The sequence below is a fragment of the Euleptes europaea genome, chromosome 3, assembly GCF_029931775.1.
Source record: "Euleptes europaea isolate rEulEur1 chromosome 3, rEulEur1.hap1, whole genome shotgun sequence".
NCBI lineage: Eukaryota > Metazoa > Chordata > Lepidosauria > Squamata > Sphaerodactylidae > Euleptes > Euleptes europaea.
In genome coordinates this window covers 18,984,475-19,004,460 of record NC_079314.1, presented here as the reverse complement: position 1 = coordinate 19,004,460, position 19,986 = coordinate 18,984,475, and the positions used below count along the sequence as shown (strand labels likewise).

General features: G+C 47.6%; 1 protein-coding gene and 1 non-coding gene across 2 annotated transcripts; both read left to right on the top strand.

Annotated features, from left to right (window-relative positions):
- Window positions 1-3,126: 3,126 nt before the first annotated feature.
- Window positions 3,127-18,674, top strand: PPP1R8 (protein phosphatase 1 regulatory subunit 8). The gene is made up of 7 exons (XM_056846986.1): window positions 3,127-3,233; window positions 5,880-5,940; window positions 9,839-9,992; window positions 11,339-11,559; window positions 13,611-13,755; window positions 14,692-14,756; window positions 18,299-18,674. Exons 1-7 carry the CDS (start codon window positions 3,169-3,171, stop codon window positions 18,650-18,652), a joined length of 1,065 nt encoding a protein of 354 aa, XP_056702964.1. The 5' UTR covers window positions 3,127-3,168; the 3' UTR covers window positions 18,653-18,674.
- On the top strand, window positions 6,493-6,658 carry LOC130475901 (small Cajal body-specific RNA 1). Its single transcript, XR_008933272.1, has one exon. It is a non-coding gene; the product is annotated as a small Cajal body-specific RNA 1 (non-coding RNA).
- Window positions 18,675-19,986: the final 1,312 nt, after the last annotated feature.

Genomic DNA, 19,986 nt, shown 5'->3' with positions numbered 1-19,986 from the left:
GCACATCTTTCTTTGCACTACAACTCCCATCATTCCTTCCGTTTAACTTATCAATAAACATTTTGAAAAGTATGTGACGAGCTGTCTTTTTATTTCGCTTCTTCAGACGCAGCTAGGGGAGAGCAGAAGGGAGAATTGCGTTTTACAGACATAGTAATGTCCAAAAGGGTCAAGAGTCCAGTAGCACCTTAAAGACTAACAAAAATATTTTCTGGTAAAAAAATATATATTTTTGTTAGTCTTTAAGGTGCTACTGGACTCTTGCCTTTTTTGACTACTGCAAACAGACTAACATGGCTACCCACTGTGAATAGTAATGTCCGTCAGGGTGTGTCGCTCGTGAGGTAGAAATGTGACGTGTGGCTTGGGCCGCTTGCTTCCAATGCCTCTTCAATGTGGATCTTGCAAAATTAGGCCCAGCTAAAATGGGTCAGCGGTGATGTGTTCAGACAAGGATCTGGGGATGCCCAGTTTCATATCCCCACGCTGCTGTGGAAGCTTGCAGGGTGACCTTCAGCCAGTTGTTCACTCTTTGCCTGATCCTACCTCACAGGGTTGTTGTGAGGATAAAATGGAGGAGCATGCAACACCCCCCCCAACTCGCCCTCCTTGTCATCTTTGTGTCACTCATGTCGAAACCCTAGACTGGAAGCTCTCCTGGGCAGGGAGGGAGATCTCCTCTTGTATTTTGTAGGGGGCCCACACATTAGTGACAGGCCAATAATAATAGCAGCACCGTAATGATAAATTTATAGTGACATAAGCTTTCCTGGGTCAGTTTGTCAGCTGTAGCTTTTAGGAATCGTGTAAGAGCTCCAGTGGGGTAGCTGTGCATGATTTCAATCAACATAGACTGGAGTAAACTGAGAGGTGATACGATAACCATCTTCAAGTACTTGAAGGGCTGTCACATAGAGGATGGTGCTGAGTTGTTTTCTGTTGCCCCAGAAGGTCAGACCAGAACCAACGGGTTGAAATTAAATCAAAAGAGTTTCCGTCTAGACATTAGGAAGAATTTTCTAACGGTTATAGCGGTTCTTCAGTGGAACAGGCTTCCTTGGGAGGGGGTGAACTCTCCTTCCCTGGAGGTTTTGAAGCAGAGGCAAGATGGCCATCTGTCAGCAATGCTGATTCTATGACCTTAGGCAGAGCATGAGAGGGAGGGCATCTTGGCCATCTTCTGGGCATGTAGTGGGGATCACTGGGGGTGTGGGGGGAGGTAGTTGTGGAATTCCTGCATTGTGTAGGGGGTTAGACTAGATGACCCTGGCGGTCCCTTCCAACTCTATGATTCTAAACAAAAGCGTGTTGTGGCATTTTAAAGGCGAGTGTGCTTATATTGTAGCAGAAGCTTCACAGACTACAGTCCACTCTGATGGAAATACACCTCACGTACCCTACAAAAGTTTATGCTAAGATGTTTTTACGTGAGCGTGTATGTTTTAAGCCGCCACAAGATTCCCTGTTTGGTGAAAGGGGGGAGGCTTTCGACGAGCTGAAATTTCCTCTTCCTGCACTTCTGTTACAAGACCCTGCTTTTGCGTGTGGTGGCCGCTTTCAATCACGGTGTTTAAACTTCATTGGACGCTTTAAAACAAAACAGAAATTAAAAATCCCTCCTAAACTCTTTCACAACCACCATATAAAAAAACAAAAAACTAGTGACTGATTATATGACAATCAGAAGTGATAGATAAGATGTTTAAATGTTTAAGATAGGCGGTAGAGCTGGAGTCTTGATAGGGTTGCCAGGTCCCTCTTAACCACCGGTGGGAGGTTTTGGGGGCGAGCCTGAGGAGGGCGGGGTTTGGAGAGGGGAGGGACTTCAATGCCAGGTCCCTCTTCACCACTGGCTGGAAGTATTTGGGGTGGAGCCTGAGGAGGGCAGGGTTTGGAGAAGGAGGGACTTCAGTGCCAGGTCCCTCTTCACCACTGGCTGGAAGTATTTTGGGTGGAGTTTGAGGGTGGGGTTTGGAGAGGGGAGGGACTTCAATGTCAGGTCCCTCTTCACCACTGGCTGGAAGTATTTGGGGTGGAGCCTGAGGAAGGGGGGTTTGGAGAGGGAGGGACTTCAATGCCAGGTCCCTCTTCACCACTGGCTGGAAGTATTTTGGGTGGAGCCTGAGGAGGGCGGGGTTTGGAGAGGGGAGGGACTTCAATGTCAGGTCTCTTCACCACTGGCTGGAAGTATTTGGGGTGGAGCCTGAGGAAGGGGGGTTTGGAGAGGGGAGGGACTTCAATGCCAGGTCCCTCTTCACCACTGGCTGGAAGTATTTGGGGTGGAGCCTGAGGAAGGGGGGTTTGGAGAGGGAGGGACTTCAATGCCAGGTCCCTCTTCACCACTGGCTGGAAGTATTTGGGGTGGAGCCTGAGGAAGGGGGGTTTGGAGAGGGGAGGGACTTCAATGCCAGGTCCCTCTTCACCACTGGCTGGAAGTATTTGGGGTGGAGCCTGAGGAGGGCGGGGTTTGGAGAGGGAAGCGACTTCAATGCCATAGAGTCCAATTGCCAAAGCGGCCATTTTCTCCAGGGGAACTGATCTCTGTCGGCTGGAGATCAGTTCTAATAGCGGGAGATCTCCAGCTAGTACCTGGAGGTTGGCAACCTTAGGTCTTGATGATAAAAATTTCCCCCTTATCTTTCCTCCGTGTATGTGAGATGCTACAATGTTTAAGTTGAATGACAGAATATATAATACTGTTTCCTTTTTTAAAAAACATAAATCATGCCACGGCTCAGAAGATGTAACGCGTTATGTTTTATTTCCCCTTTCCTTTTTTCCCCCATTTCTGTATCCCTTTTATATAAAATAAAAAAAATGTGACGGGAGGGGGGGGAATAAACTCTTTGGCAAAGACTCCCGTTTCCAGAATCTCCAGCTCTCGGGTTCCGTTCTCCGTCAGTCAGCCGGGGCCGCCAAAATGGCGGCGGCCCGCGACTGACAGGACCGAACGTTCAACCCCCAAGGAAAGCTCAGCCTTCCTCCCCCCTCGCCTTCCCGCTCTTTTCGCGGCGTTGCCATGACGCCGCGCTCGAGACGCGCCACCGCCCGCCCCTCTTCCCAACCCCTGCCGGCCTCCGCGCGAGGCATGCCGGGAGCGCCCCCTCCCGCCGGGTCTTCCAGCTTCCCAGCCTGCCCCGCGCGCTGCTGAATGGGGGAAGTCGCAAGATGGCGGCGAACGCGAACTCTGCCGGTGGCGGCGGGAGCCTCCCCCTCTTTGACTGCCCGAGCTGGTGAGGGTGGGGGCCCTGCGGCCGTGGAGAGCGGGGACGGTGCTCGCCGAGGCAGAGGGGGCTGGATCCCTTGAGGAGAGGGAGCAGGAATGGCAGTAGTGATGGGGAGGGCCAGAGTGCCGCCGCTGCAGCTCTCTTGGATGGAGGGGAGACAGAGGGGACTGACAGATATCCGGCCAGGCTTAACCCCCGGAACCGGTTTGCGTTGTTACCCTCTGCCCTTGCACATGCTGAGTAATTTTTAAAGGTGCCTCTGAGCGTGGGAAGTGTGAGTATTCCTTACACCAAGCTGGTGCCTCTGAGCATGTGCAGGGTGCATGTGCCTTGCTACAGAGAGTGTGTGCAAATCATGGACAGAAAGCATGTTCCTTGTGCGAAGTTAAAAAGGGCGGCTGTGCATGGGATATACGCTTATCGAAAGAGTCTGATGAGAACTCCATTGCCTTATGACTGAATATGACTGGGGCGTAATATTGGAGGGAAGGATTTCTACTTGCGCCCCAGCCAACCCTTTAGCATTTGGGAAATGTTCCTCTTCCTCCACCATGAGAGCGGTACAGTCCTAAACAGAGTGACACCTTTTAAACACAGTCATTTAAATGGATGTAACTCTGCTTAGGGGTTGCGCTGTTATTTTGGCCCAGTGGCTGATATCTTGGAGAAAAGGTAATTAACAGGAATTACTTCATGTGGATGAAGGGTAAAATTTGGGTAGCAATGCCAATTGGGGCTTTTGACCAAAGTAGGGAAAAATGCAGCTCCCTGGAGCTGTGACGGCATTTCTGTGTAGACCTGGATAGCCCCAGGCTAGCCTGATCTCCTCAGATCTCAGATGCTAAGCAGGGTCAGCCGTGGTTTGTCTTTGGATGGACAACCTCCAAGAAATACCAGGGTCGTGATGGGGAGCCAGGCAATGGCAAACCACCTCCAAACATCTCTTGTCTTGAAAACCCTACGAGGTTGCCATAAGTCAAATGTGACTTAATGGCACCAAAAAAAAGAAATTTAGGATGTGCACCACAGTGTACCTATCCTACAACTGCATGCTGTTTTTTCTGCTGTAGGGTACAAGTCATAGTATGTGTGCTCTTAACAGTTGTTGCATACACAAAATGCACCCATGATTTGAATTTAAATAAATAAAATAGTGTGTGTGTGTAAGTGCAGTCAAGTCGCATCCGACTTAAGGTGACCCTTTAAATAATGTTAGCAAAAGTATGCAGATACATTATGTACAAGCCTGGACCATGCACAAGCACTGGGGTTTGTCCATGCTTCATGTCCCACATTTTTCAGTACAACAGCCCTGACCACTATAAACAGACAGCATTTACATACATTGGGTGGAATATTTTCCATGGGAAAATATACCATTGTAAAAAATTTCTGCAAATGTTTCCACTCCACATCACTGCTTTCAACAGAAGCAAATGTCCATCCCTAGGAAAGGAGATGGATTGACTCAATAAAGGAAGCCACAGCCTTCAATTTGCAAGATCTGAGCAAGGCTGTCAAAGATAGAACATTTTGGAGGACTTTCATTCATAGGGTCGCCATGAGTCGGAAGCGACTTGACGGCACTTAACGCACACACACAGGAAAGGAAATTGTAGAGGATGTTTTTGCACACCTAGTTGCTTCTTTCTTTGCTATGCAAGAAGAGTTACCCCTCTCTGGGAAACAACTCGGGAAGTCAGTTTGAGTTCTGTTAATGAGGCAAGAAATGATGGGAAAACATAACAGATGAGAATTTGTCAGACCTCCTTCTGAAAGTTTAGTAGAATTTGATCTTCCTAATGGAGAAGACATGAGGATTTCTCTGAACATAAGTGCACGTGTGGGGGATAGAATAATTCTTGAATAACAGACGTGTCTACCATCACAGTGACAGACACAATCCTGTGCCTCCCCCCACCATTTCCCAAATGGGATAAATAGTAGTGGGTGTTCTCACAGAAAGATGCATGTCAGTAAATTCTTGGATTCTGCTCTTAAGGTTTGTGTAGAGCTTAGCTTCTGCTGGCAGAGTACAAAGATCCAGCTATACATCCAAAGATACTAACTGTACATTTCAGTTAAGTTGAGGAACTAGCAATAGCTCTGTGGTTTTGCACTGGAACCCCAAATTTCATAGTCCAAACACCCAGTTATCCCCCTGCCTAATATCAGAACAGAGCTGTAGTATAGTGAAATGGTTCAGAAGGGTGATTTTATAAGGAAAGGATTGTGGTCTATTGCACTGTTTATTGTATGTATCTTCTTTTACTACATTGCCTTCAGCCTTTGGTATATCACTCCATAAGACTGTTTTTTGTTTGCATCATTTTCTAATTTCATCACCCTGCTCTTCTTCCACTGTTTCCTGGATGTCTTGTGTTGTCTTGTTTATTGTTTTTTATATTTTGTAATCTGCCTTGAGTCTCAGTTGGAAAGGCAATATATAAATAAATAAAATTGTGGGAGCTTAAGCAAGCACAGTTACTATTACTTCTCATAACGAAAAGCAAGAGTGAAAGCTGAAATGCCTGTTAGTTATGAGAGCTTTTTGTTGTCATAGTAACTTTAGATCTGTTGATAACTGGACTACTTAACAAAGGCTACTTTTAACCATTCCTAAAGAAAACATGTTTCTATTTTTTCCCCCAGGGCAGGAAAACCTCCACCAGGGCTGCACTTGGATGTAGTCAAAGGAGACAAACTTATTGAGGTATGGAAATAGTTGTGAAGGAATATACTTCTGGTGTTAGTTGCTTCAACTACCCACCTGAAGCAGAAAATCCAGCAGACAGTGTTCAGAGGGTGGCTCAGTCCCAGAGCATCTGTGGCAGACTCTATGTTAAACCTGTTGCCATGTTGGATCTAGATTTATGTTTTGTCCATCCTTACAATAACTCTTTGAGATGGCTAATGTTTCCTGCATCTCTCACCGCCTGTTTTTCGCGTGGTCCAACTGTTTGGTTTGTAAGCAGTTTTCTGTGTTGGATCTGCTCTTTGTACTGCCAACCTGAAAGCAATCACACTCTGACTGGCAGCTACAATCAGGGAGGGGCCGTGGCTCAGTGGCAGAGTATCTGCTTGGCATGCACGAGGTCCCAGGTTCAATCCCCAGCATCTCCATCTTAGAAAGGATCAGGTGATATTCTGAGACCCTGGAGAGCGGCTGCCAGTTCGAGTGGCCTTAATTGACCAAGGATCTGAATCAGTATAGGGCAACTTCATGTGTACGAATTATGAGTTTCACCCCTACAGGTTTGTTGAGCAGCACTTGATACTAACCAAGCCATCTCTCCTCCAGCGCTCGTTTAGAGTTCAGAGGGATAGCCAGTGATGGCTGGGTCCAAAAAGTGCGACATTAAATCAAGCCCTGAAGTATTAAAGCTCAGCGTGCAAAGAAACACACTGGGTTATAGCTCAGAGGCACAGAGAGTTTTTAGATCTTAAAGTAAAGCAGTTCCCGATCTATTCCAACTTTCTCCCCCTTGACTAGTTCTTTGTAATTTTGTCACCAGTGCCATCCGGAGAGCAATGCTGAAAGCTTAGCGTTTTGTTATCTGGGTGTCCACTGCTACCTAAGCCTGTTCTGGAAGGTTGCCCAGCTGTGTCTTCTGCTGATACTGTTGCCACTCAAGTGGATACTGGCGTGTTCTTGCTGGAAACCACTCCCAGATGCTCTGAATGTTTTTCTTATGTTGGTTAATTCAAATCACAATTTTTTTTTTTGCATAGTGTTTGGTGTCAGCACAGCTGGAATTGTGCTATAATAGCAGCTGGGGGGGAGGGTTGTGCGATTCCACAGTAGCCACAGTGTGATCTGACAGAAGCTGAAGGTGCCAAACGAGGTAATGATGTTATGGGGTGTTGTTCTTGGCTATTTTTGTTGCTTGCCGCAAGGCATCGCTAGGATTCTGTATTCAATTCACAGCATATCAGCTCTAGGAAACCTGTGAAATAAGAGGTGTGAGAGAGGCGGATATTCTGGCTGTATCTGCATTTTAAATCCATTGTTAAACGTTGAGGTCCCCTTTTGTCTTCCTAGCAGGAAATGAATTTTCATTGCTTTGCACAGTAATCCCTTTGAATTGGGCTTAGTTCCGAATAAGTAGGCATACTGCCTTGTATGGGTAATTGACAGCCCATTCCTATGCAGTTACCTCAGTTGAAGCCAATTTAAATCAACAGGCTTCATTTGGAGTAACTCTGAATGAGTTAGGGTTGCAGTGCGGTCCCGTGTATCATTACTCCAGTCTTAGCCATCGATCTCCTTAGACTGGGGGGGTTATCACACCCAGTCCAGGGAATGTTTGTGAATCCTTTATAACACTGAACATTCCTTCCCCCCCGCACCACATTTCCCATTTTGGTCATGAAACTGTTTTGGAAGCATATAAAGCCTGCAATATCCCCAAACAGTTTTATGGCGATTTAAAAACTTACCCCGTTCCCATAACGTTCTAGCCTTGGGTGCGATAACTCTCAGATGCTTTGAGGACCCTTCCCTCTGCCCACGCCCACTTTTCCCAGCTGCCTCTGACTCCTCCCCTCCTGGTCACACCTCCCCTCCCCCTCTGGTCAATCTTGTGGTCACTCCTCTGGTCAATCTTGTACTTTATTTGCTTGTGTCCTCCATTTTTTTTATCGCCACCTGCTTTTGCTATCCTTGGGTCAAAGGGAGGCTTGTTCGTTGAGACGAAGGGGAGGGGGTGGAAGAGAGCAGGCTATGGGATCCCAGATGGGACAATTTCAGCTGTGCACAATCCTTTTGATTGGTTTGTGCTTAGACTGTACCATCACTTAAACATGAGCGGGTGGATTGTATTGCCAAGCATTCCCCCCCCACATCACATTGGGCAATTGTCTGCTCTCTACCTAGCCTCAATGGGAATCTCATGTTTTTGGAGGGAAAAAAACCCTTTCTTAACCTCCAAACCACCACAGCGAGCATTCCTGGCAGCCTCTGGTAATTGGAGAAATAAAAGTGTACACTTGCAAGCCCCCCCTTTATTTAAACCATGATAACTTCTAGTGCACCCTTCCCCCCAATCTCTAGGCAGAAGGACTTTCCCTATTCTGCTTCTGGGTCCCGATTGATTGCAAGACCCCTCTGTTTTCCCAACCACCCAACTTCTAGGGCACCTTCCCCCCCCCCATTAGTTTCACTAGTTGGTTACAATTCAATCTGATTAGAGAGTTCTGTATGTGCACAAAGGTTTGTGTGTGTGCGAGAACTAGAGGCGTCGGGGGAAAACGTGAGCCCATTGTCCTATCGTCCCGTTGCAACAACGATCCCGCGCAGGCGCACCAAAATGCTGAGGGGCGGAGGTAGAGGGGAACCAAAGCAACGTCAAGATTACGTGTTGCTCCCGCCACGCCCCCCTCTCTCTTGTGTGCGTGCTATTTTATTGGAAGTGTGCTCTGAAAGCAGACATTTCAGAGACGTTAGAACGGGCAGGAGTGCGGGGGGGATTGGAACTCACATCCAGGACAAATGCTTTTAAGGTGTTTTCCACACGTTTCCTGGATTGGGTGTGATAAGCCTCCGGGGTAACTCTGCATAGGGTTATGCTGTAAAGTGCAATGTAGCCGCTGAATTATTATTGTAGGATGCCATTGCTTTGGTTTTGATGGATCTCCTGGAGAAGGGGAATATTTGCCTTACCAGAATTTAATCAAGGAAATGGGGGTCTATGAAATGAGAAGGCAGAGCAAATTGTGAATGGGGTGGTGGGTGGAGCCACCTGTGAGTCACCCAAAAGTCAGGGCCATTCAAGCCCATAAACAAGATTAGGTTTGGTCCCATTATGCTTAGTCTCAGCTGGGCAGAGTTTACAGTGGTCCTATTGCTATTCTAGTAAGCTTTGTAAGGTCCAGAAACATTAATGTTACAGATTTTCTGTGAGACTCTGATGGAAGGCTGCTATTATGCCGCTTCAAGGACCTAAAATAGTTTTATCCGAGCAAAGATGGATCCTGTCTAGGAAGCTGCACAGATATTTGAGCCAGTGTGGTGTAGTGGTTAAGAGTGCTAAACTAGTATCTGGAAGACCCAGGTTCGAATCTCCGCTCTGTCATGGAAGCTCAGGCTAACCCACCTCACAGGGTTGTTGTGAGGTTAAAATGGAGGAGATGTAAGCTGCCTTGGGTTCCTGTTGGGTAGAAAGGTGGGGTGCAAACGAAGTAAATAAATAATAACATATTTGGCTTGACGTAGGCCTTCCAAGATTGTGCCTAGGGAAAGACAGGGACTCATTGCTGTTACTGAATTGAAGCATTTTTTCCCCACTTGTGCTACTGAAGGTGTTTTCAAACTAGTTTCTCCATTCTTCATTTAAATAGTAGACGGGGTGTGAAATGCAGAAATCGTACCAAAGATAGTTCCATTCATCAAACTTGCTGGATCCTATTTCACTTCCAGCGTCATCTAATCTGTTAGGGGTATCCTCAGTCTTCTGGGGTAGGATGCAGTCTCTCTGTGTTCTCCTGCTCTAGTTGACATGCTACAGTTTGGTAGCAGATTCTTTCAGCTTAGGCTCCAAGCTTTTACCAAGTTTCAGCCAGAAAAAGTGCAGGAGTCTTAACGTTGCCATCTGTCTGATGTCTTATCACAGAAACTGATAATTGACGAGAAGAAATACTATCTCTTTGGGAGAAACCCCGATCTGTGTGACTTCACCATTGATCACCAGTCCTGCTCCCGGGTCCATGCTGCCTTGGTCTACCACAAACATCTGAAAAGGGTTTTTCTTATAGATCTCAACAGCAGTAAGTCGGTCGATAATTGACTTAATTTGGAAGGGGGGGAGGGTAGAGCAGCAGAAGGGAATGTGGAAGTTGTTATTTCTGAGGGGCATGTGTCTGTTTCTCTTTGCATTCAAGTAATGGCAAACATGGGCCAGTGTTTCACTTCATCACTTGAGAGCCAGAGTGGTATAGTGGTTAAGAGCGGTGGTTTGGAGCAGTGGACTCTAATCTGGTGAACCTGGTTGGTCTCCCCACTCCTACACACGAAGACAGCTGGGTGACCCTGGGCTAGTCAGAGCTGTCTCCAAGCTCTCTCATCCCCACTTACCTCACAGGGTGTCTGATGTGGGGAGGGGAAGGGAAAGTGATTGTAAGCCGGTTTGATTCTTCCTTAAGTGGTAGAGAAAGTCAGCATATAAAAACCAACTCCTCTTCTTCTTTAAAAAAGCCTTAAACACACACACACACCACCTCCCATGGCTGTGGAGGATGAGAGTTGGAGGGAGAGATGAATGATGCTCTGGAGGTAGCCTCCTGCTGTGCATCATTTCCAAGTGACTTTTTATTTCCCGTGGCAACCATTGTTGCAACATCTCCAAGCTCCTGAGGGTTTGGGGATGGGAGGCAGCAGGAAGTTCTTGGAGCTCGTTGGCGTTTATTTGTAGGGGCTCACAGTTACAAGCCCGTTACCGGATTTGGTATGTCTCAGGTACTTTGAGCTCCCTGGCTGGGGGCTTGGGAGACCCCCTTGCAGTTTTTCAGAGGAAGGTGCAAAGCCTAACAAGGCTTGAAGCTGTCGAGCAAGCGTTGCTACTGCTGTATTTGCTTCTGGGTATTTCGGTGTATTCTTGTCCTTCCCCCTCCCCCCTATCAGAAGCCATCTTGGCCTTGGAGAGGTGGGGCACACGCAGTTATGAACACCACACTATGGGACAACCTAAGGTCGGGAATAAAGTGGATGATTTTAAGGGGCATTCCCATAGGTACAGAGCAATGGCTTTGAAGGTATGCTAACATGAGAGAGAGAGAGAGAGTTACATTTATTTATTTAGATGTTTATACCCATCTTTTCTCCCCAGTGGGGTTCCAACGCGGGGCTTGCAATGTCGTTCTGCCCTCCTCCATTTTATCCTTACAGCAGCCAACCCTGTGAGATAGGTTAGGCCGAGAGAGAGTGTGACTGGCTCAAGGTCACCCAGCAAGCTTCCATAGGAGAATGGGGATTTGAACCAGGGTCTTCCAGATTCACACCTCACACTTGAACCACGCCGGCTCTAAAGAATCTCCCCCATCCAGTAACTCTCCACAAAGCTTCGAGAAGCACACTGATGGCTAATGGCCTGTGTGTGCTTTTCCATCCCCCTCAGCACATGGCACGTTTTTGGGCCACATCCGTTTGGAACCTCACAAGCCGCAGCAGATCCCCATCGACTCGACGGTTTCGTTTGGCGCCTCCACGCGGGCCTACACTCTGAGAGAAAAGCCTCAGACGTTGCCTTCCGCAGTGAAAGGAGATGAAAAAATGACCACGGAGGACGACGAGCTCAAGGGATTGCTTGGCCTGCCTGAAGAGGAGACGGAGTTAGACGTGAGTACCTAAATGGCCCTTGAAACTCCTTTAATTCAAGTCCAGATGATTAATGCAGTTAGCTGAGTACATTATCTCCTCTGACTGGCCAAAGCTCTCTAGGGTCCAGGGAAGTGAAGGATCTTCCCTAAAACCCACTACCTGAGATGGCTTTGACTGGAGATGCCAGGAAATGGACCCAGGACCTTTTGTGAGCAACATGTGCTGCTTTCAGCCCTTCCCTTGGGCATTCTTTCTTGTGAACATACCAAGTTTCCTCATCTTGAGCCTGATCTTGTACGGTCCTTTAATTGGAAGTGCTGGGGATTGAACCCGAGACATTATGCAAGCAAAGTGCTTGCTGCGGGCCCCTGCCTAACTAATGGAATTAGCAAGAAAGGGAAAAAAACTCAACCTTAGCAAGAGAGGCAGAGAACCTAAAAGATGAGCTGCAAATTTATACAAAATACTGATATTGCTTATTATATACCGTGTGTGTGTAAAGTGCTGTCAAGTCACAGCCGAGTTATGGCGACCCCTTATGGGGTTTTCAAGGCAAGAGACTAACAGAGGTGGTTTGCCAGTGCCTTCCTCTGTATAGCAACCCTGGGCTTCCTTGGTGGTCTCCCATCCAAATACTAACCAGGGCTGACCCTTCTTAGCTTCTGAGATCTGATGAGATCAGGCTAGCCTGGGCCATGCAGGTCAGGGCATTATATACTGTACAATCTGTTAAAAACACTAGGCTCAGAAATTAGGCTGATCAGTTAAAATACTCTAAAAAGATAATTGCTAATTTACAAAGATGGTTGATGATCATAAATATATGTAAATGACCAATAGACAACCAAACGCATTTCGGCCTATGGGGCCTTCTTCAGTGGTCGCACATACATTTCTACATTTTAGAAGCGTAATTGTCTTCTGTATTGTGTGGCCTGTTGTCACTTATTGGTGTAAAGCCTGGATTAGTCACCATTTAAATTGTGTGAGCCGAAATATCAGTATTTTGTATAAATTTGCAGCTCAGCTTTTAGGTTCCCTGCCTCAATACACCGTATTTTTCGCTCCATAGGACGCACCTGACCATATCCGAGCCAGCGGACGCGCCCAGCCGGCTCTGTGCGGCCCCGCCCGCCTCCCAGCTGGCCATCGGGGCGGGGAACGCCGGCTCGCGCCGTCCCGATGCGCACACGCCCAGCCGGCATTCACTCCATAAGACGCACAGACATTTCCCCTCACTTTTGAGGAGGAAAAAAGTGCGTCTTATGGAGCGAAAAATACGGTATTTTTTTATTTGTGTCCGTCCGTCCCCCCCCGCCGCCGCCGCCGCCCTTTCCCGTCTGAAGTCAGTCTCAGGGTGGCTGACAACCAATACAATAGTATACAGTTAAAAGAAATACACTATACAACATATAGGTTTGACATTGAAAATGCCTGCCTGTTTGCTTGGCTAATATGACTGGATTGTTGCGCCATCTTTGGATTTTGTTTGATTTTAATTGTGTTTTATTGTTACAAGTTTTAATGTTGTTGGTATAAATTTTAAATGATGTAACCCGCCCTGAGCCGGCCTTGGCCGGGGCAGGTGGGCTAGAAATCACAGAATAAATAAATAAATATCCTACCAGCGGCAAGGCTACTTTGACTGGCAGCAGCTCTCCAGGGTCTCAGGAAGACGTTTTTCATACCACCTGCTGCCTGGTCCTTTTAACTGGAAATGCCGGGAATTGAACTTTGGACCTTCTGCATGTGAAGCAGATGCTCTTCAGTGAGCCACAGCCCTTCAAAAAAGGCTGACGAGAATGGCCAAACTCTTCTAGACCCCTCTGAGCTAAACTTACCTGTTAAAGATGAGCCTCTTGCCCTTGACAAGGCCAGGTAACAGCCTGGTCAGGCTACCGATGGCAACTAACTGTCCTCCTGGCCTCCTGCCAGCATCATTGGAAGCGCCTTTGCCCTTTTAACCTAATCCCGGGTTCTTTTTTGGGGGGTTAGAGAAGAACGGAATTTATCCTTTAAGTTTCTTAAGGCGGTGCTGTGTACTCACAGTCAGTCATTTGGCTCTCTAGAACCTGACAGAGTTTAACACAGCCCACAACAAGAGGATCTCCACATTAACCATTGAAGAAGGGAACTTGGACATCCAGAGACCAAAACGGAAACGGAAGAACTCGAGAGTAACGTTCAGCGATGATGATGAGATCATCAATCCAGGTGAGTGCGTTAGATACATCCTTGATTCTGCTTCCCCGTGTTGACTGCAGTCAGTCATACGTGAAGCTTTCCCTCAAGCCTTTCTACTTAAGAACAAAAGAAAAGCCATGCTGGATCAGACCAAGGCCCATCAAGTCCAGCAGTCTGTTCTCACAGCGGCCAACCAGGTGCCTCTAGGAAGCCCACAAACAAGACGACTTGCAGCAGCATTATCCTGCCTGTGTTCCAAGTCACCTAATATAATAGGCATGGTCCTCTGATCCTGGAGAGAATAGGTATGAACACAAGAACATAAGAAAGGCCATGCTGGATCAGACCAAGGCCCATCAAGTCCAGCAGTCTGTTCATACAGTGGCCAACCTGGTGCCTCTAGGAAGCCCACAAACAAGGCGGCTTCAGCAGCACCATCCTGCCTGTGTTCCAAGGCACCTAATATAATAGGCATGGTCCTCTGATCCTGGAGAGAATAGGTATGAACACAAGAACATAAGAAAAGCCATGCAGGATCAGACCAAGGCCCATCAAGTCCAGCAGTCCGTTCACACACTGGCCAACCAGGTGCCTCTATGGCCCACAAACAAGACAACTGCAGCAGCTTTGTCCTGCCTGTGTTCCACATAATATAATAGGCCTCCTCCTCTGATCCTGGAGAGAATAGGCATGCATCATGACTAGTATCCATTTTTACTAGTAGCCATGAACGTGTCCACTCCCCTCTTAAAGCCTTCCAAGTTGGCAGCCATCACCACATCCTGGGGCAGGGAGTTCCACAGTTTGACTTACTCTTCAGAGCCCTGTCTTTCGTAAGGAGCATCCCTGCATGAACCTGTACCTTCCCCTAGAGAATGGTTGTGCCTCTCCTCCAGGGCTGAATGCACCTTTCATAACCCGTTTTATAAAGTAACTGTTGTGCTTTAATGCGCTTTACCCATACAGAGGACGTGGACCCTTCTGTTGGACGTTTCAGAAACATGGTACAGACTGCAGTTGTCCCGGTGAAGGTATGCTGCTGTTTTAGAAAATTGTTGCAGCTTAAAATCTGGTTAGGAATAAAAATGGAATTATAGCCGATTTCTGTTTATTTACAATGTTTCTGCTTCACAGTTCTGCCCAATTAGGGACACCCAAGATGACACCATGCTTCTGTCCACATAAATGGATCTAGGCATATTCTTTATGAAACAGCAATGTTAAGGTGGTGGCAGTTGTGAATAATGTCCTTGTACAGGACTGTCGCTTGCAATGTCTTCTGAGAAAAGTATGTGAAATGCCAGATCCACCAGACAAAGTGGTCAAATATTTACAAGAGTATTACCAAGGAGGGATTGTTTGTCCTGTGTTGTTTCTTCACCTCAGACCAGGGATGGCTCAGCAGTTAGGTGGGCCATAAGGAATTTTGACTGCTGCAAAGTGGGCTGCCCCTTGATGGGGCCTAGCTCCATTATGGCCCCACGTAACTAAGGAGCCCGGGGGATCAGATTGGATCTTCTTAGTTGTTCCTCTGGGCTTAGAGGTGGCATTCTGTCCCCCCTTCTCCCCTCCACAGGAAATTTTCTGTTGCATCCCAGGCGTTTAGAGTTGCATCTGTATGTTTAGCCTGAAGAGGAGAAGACAGAGGGAATATGATAACCATCTTCAAGTACTTGAAGGGCTGTCACATAGAGGAGGGTGCCAAGTTGTTTTCTGTTGCCCCAAAAGATCGGACAGAACCAACGGGTTGAAATTAAATGAGTTTCCATCTAGACATTAGGAAGAATTTTCTGACAGAGTGGTTCCTCAGTGGAACAGGCTTCCTCGGGAGGTAGTAAGCTCTCCTTCCCTAGAGGTTTTTAAGAAGAGGTTAGATGGCCATCTGTCAGCAATGCTGATTCTATAACCTTAAGCAGATGATGAGAGGGAATGCATCTTGGTCATCTTCTGGGCATGTAGTAGGGGGTCACTGGGGGGGTGTAGTTGTAAATGTCCTGCATTGTGCAGTGGGTTGGACTAGATGGCCCTGGTGGTCCCTTCCAACTCTGTGATGATTCTATGAACCCTTGGGGTGTAATGGAGAAATATCTTGTGTTTGCGAACGTGAGCCTCAGTGATCCAACTGGGACATTTCTTGTTGGGGGAGGAGGGGGCATTGTGCAGTCTTCCCAGAATTCTCAGCACGTACCTGGAATCCAGTGAGATGTTGTATGGAGTGGGAGGTTCAGGTCTCTGCCTGTTTGCATTCTGACACCCCCACCCAACTCCTTGCCATATTCCTGCTGAGGCCTGGTGAGTTGTTTCCTGGAAGGGAAAGAGGAGGGATCCCCACGTACACATCACTTCTGACCCCCCCACCACCACCAGTAAATATGCCTTGAGGACAGAAGTGTGTGTGTGGGGGGGGGGGTCCAGCTACATGTTACATACTCCAGACTTAAAGAATCTCAGCTTTCTTAGGATAGCTGGATTCAGTTTGGTGTCATGGTTTGGAGTGTTGGACTAGGATCTGGATGACACAGAGGTGGTTGTTTTTGATTTTACCATTTAATGCAGCTACATAATCGAGTTGAATGTAAGATACCGTTGGACAGAGCTTGGGATTGTTTGCATGTAAATCATGTGCTGTACAACTAGGTCATAACTTGCCTCTTTTATGAAAATCTGAAACTGCGTTAGACTGAATCAGACCATTGGTCCATCTGTCACAGTATTGGATTCTCTGGCAGCTGCTCTCCAGGGTCTCGGGCAAAGATCTTCCATATCACCTATTACCTGATCCTGTTAACTGGAGAGGCCAGGGGTTGAAGTTGGGACCTACTGCATGCCAAGCAGACGCTCTACCACTGAGCCACAGCCCTTTCCTGGTTGAGCTCTGAATTGTCCACTCAGACTGGCAGCCATTCTCCAGGGTCTCAGGAGAAGAAAGGTCTTTCCCATCAGTCTTTTTAACCGGAGATGCCAGGGATCAAACCCGGGGCTGCCTCGCAAGCAAAGCTGGTGTCGTACTGCTGACCTGCAGCCTGCCCCCCTCAAATTGCATTTTTTGCAGCTGCCCTACCAACATTCGTTCCTTCCCCCCCCCCCCGCTCTCTTTTTTTTGCTCCTAGTGTAAAGCATTGGTTTACGATGGTAATTCAGATGGCATTCTAAGAATCTCATGCCCTGCTACAAATGAGCCTTCAGTTTCCTAAGCAAAGGAACCTTGCAAAGAGCACTCGTGAAAGTAAAAATGTAATTGAGTGAAAAAATTTTAACATCACAGTGCTGCTATTATGAAGCCACTTTCTTAGTATTGGTTTCCATTGAATTCTAACTGTCTGGGGGTGGACAGAAATGGCTCTTGTTCTTACCAAGTGATAATAGCATTTGGTCAGATAGCAGAGATCTGTGTCTGACACAGAGGAAAGATTGGCCTTCAGAAAATCCCCCTTAATACACAGAGATATGTTCACAAGAAGGATATTTTAGTTCCTTGGGCAGTACTCAGACATACAGTTCCTCCTGCAAAGGGTGTCGTCACTATTTTTTTTTTAATGAAAAGGAACAAACCTTTTCTAAATAAAAGGGGAGGAAAACATCTGCTGCTGTAGAAGGGCAAACTACATTTTTCTAGTTTTACAGCAGAGTCCTTTAGCGGCAAGGACTGCCTGAACTCAACTTGGTTTATGGCAGGAGACTGAGGACAGAAAGGCCAGGTGTTTCTCCACACGGCACAGAATTACCGTACAGAATTTATTGTCGCAGGACTATGGCCCCAGTGTTCACAGGGGATTAGGCAAAAGCATGGGAGATTGGACTGGCAGGGGCTTGCCTGGGATGACTGGATGAAGTCTCCATGCTCGGAGGCAACATACCTCCGTGGGGGGCAGATAGTGCTGGTGGCCTTTTGGCTTGGACCTACTGGAGCACATTTTGGGGGATTTCCAGGAACAGCATGGCATAGAATCACAGAGTTGGAAGGGGCCATACAGACCATCTGGTCCAACCCCCTGCTCAATACAGGATCAGCCTAGAGCATCCCTGACAAGTGCTTGTCCAGCCTTTGCTGAAAGACTGCCAGTGAGGGGGAGCTCACCACCTCCCTAGGTAGCTGATTCCACTGTTGAACAACTCTCACTGTAAAAGGTTTTTCCTAATATCCAACCGGTACCTTTCCTCCTGCAATGTAAACCCATTATTGTGAGTCCTATCCTCTGCTGCCAACAGGAACAGCTCCCTGCCTTCTTCTAAGTGGCAGCCCTTCAAATACTTACAGAGAGCGATCATGTCCCCCCCCCCCTCAACCTCCTCTTCTCCAGACTAAACATTCCCAACTCCCTTAGCCTTTCCTCACAGGGCTTGGTCTCCAGGGGTTGGGTGTTCTGGACCACAGCAGGAAGGGAGGGGAGGCAAGAAAGTTGCACTCCATGCCCAGAAATTCTTCCCTCCATGGAAACGCTGCAGTGGAGCTATGCCATTGCCTTAAACCCCAGCTGGCAGGCTTTACTTGTGGGTGGGGGTAAGCAGGGACACCTCTGACTTGGCTTGTACTGGGGAATTTGTATTAAATCAATGTTTCTTCTGACCACAGAAAAAAAGAGTGGAAAACTCGGGCTCCCTGAGCACGGATGAGTCTGCGACGCGGCGCATGCAGAACTTTCCCTACAGCGGAGGATTGTACGGCGGCCTGCCCCCTACTCACAACGAGACGGGCGCCCAGTCCCACAGCATCCACGGCACAGCGCTCATCGGGGGCCTGCCGATGCCCTACCCTAACCTCGCCCCTGATGTGGACTTGACTCCGGTTGCGCCGTCCGCGGTCGCTATGAACCCAGCTCCCAACCCCGCTGTCTTTAATCCCGAAGTTGTGAATGAGCCCAAGAAAAAGAAGTATGCGAAAGAGGCATGGCCAGGCAAGAAGCCCACCCCTTCTCTCTTGATCTGAAGTGCAGAGAGCTTTGGGATGTGTGTGTCAGGGGGGGTTGAGTTCAAGGAGCAGCAAACTGAACTGTACCAGCGCCACAGGCATTTTTCAGACTCGGGACCGAACTGTGTTGTAGACAAACGACAGGGCTGATTTTTCTCTTCGAGATCGACCTTCAAAACTGTTCTACCGATGTCATCAAAGAAGCAAAAGGTGGCCACAAATATATCTCTCACTGCCTGTGGAACCTCACGACAGCCCTTTTCTCTTATTTAGCCCCGCCATTCTAGTTCCATGGTTATTTTACTCTGAGGTTATTTTACTCTGAGGGTTTGAGGGGTGCTCTGTTGGGTGATGCGCAGTGAGAGCGTTCGTGGTTTGGTCATGGAGCCACAGAAGCGATAGAAAGCTGAGTACCTGGGCCAAATTTTGCCCGCTGCTCTCGAACGAAACTCTCTCCCTCCAAAGAAGGCGTACACCAGGCCAGAATCAAAAACAGGACTGTGACTGAATCAGCTTCCTTTAAGAGAAAACAAATTCCCTTATATCTCAGGATCAGCAAAATGCGTTTTAGTCTGCCTTCTTGTTGCTGAGGTACATGCAGGAGCCGCTGAAAGACAGGACGCATGGTGAAACAGGAAGTAAGGACGGAATGGATTAACTGCTACTCAGTGTCCTAGATTGAAAGCACCAAAAAGATAAGCAAAGGAATTTCACTTTTGAGTCTACCTTTCAAATCTAGATAGTGTGTGATCCTTAGGTAACCTGAGAGCATCTCTTTACAGGCAAAAGATGCTGAATCAGCAGCCCTCGTCTTTTCTGGGATGTAGACGGGACTGGCCAGCTGCTGTGGCGGCTGGATAAGAAATTCTGCTGTGCCTTGGTTTTCTGCAGAAGAATCCAGGCTGCTGGCTGCTTGTCTCTGGTTCCTTCCATGGGAGGATGATTTCCGGTCCGCGCACTCGTCGCCAGTGTGAACGCAGAAGCATTCACAGCCGCGATGGTGTCATACAAGGGAGCTCTCCGTGCTTCCCCCTCACGTCTGCCACCCCCACCCCCCATTGCCAGAGTTCTTGCTGATCAAAATTTTTTTTAGTAATAGTAGGGTTATAACACCACTGTAGTGTTATAACACTATAGCAATATACCTACTGCCAATCTTTTTAAAAAGGTACCGAAAAGCCCCAGGGAGAGTTTTGCTTGAGGAGAAATGCTGCCCTCACCACCACCCCAGTCGCCAGGGTTCTTGCTGATTTAAAAAAAAAACATTAATAGGTATATCACTGTAGTGTAATAACACTATAACAATATACCTACTGCCAATCTTTTAAAAAGGTATCAAAAAGCCCCAGGGA

Coding starts and splice junctions, on each gene's coding strand:
- PPP1R8 (XM_056846986.1), top strand. CDS start 3,169: ATGGCGGCGAACGCGAACTCTGCCGGTGGCGGCGGGAGCCTCCCCCTC. Junction 9,993..11,338: donor TCTTATAGATCTCAACAGCA/GTAAGTCGGTCG, acceptor CATCCCCCTCAG/CACATGGCACGTTTTTGGGC. Junction 13,756..14,691: donor TGATGAGATCATCAATCCAG/GTGAGTGCGTTA, acceptor TTACCCATACAG/AGGACGTGGACCCTTCTGTT.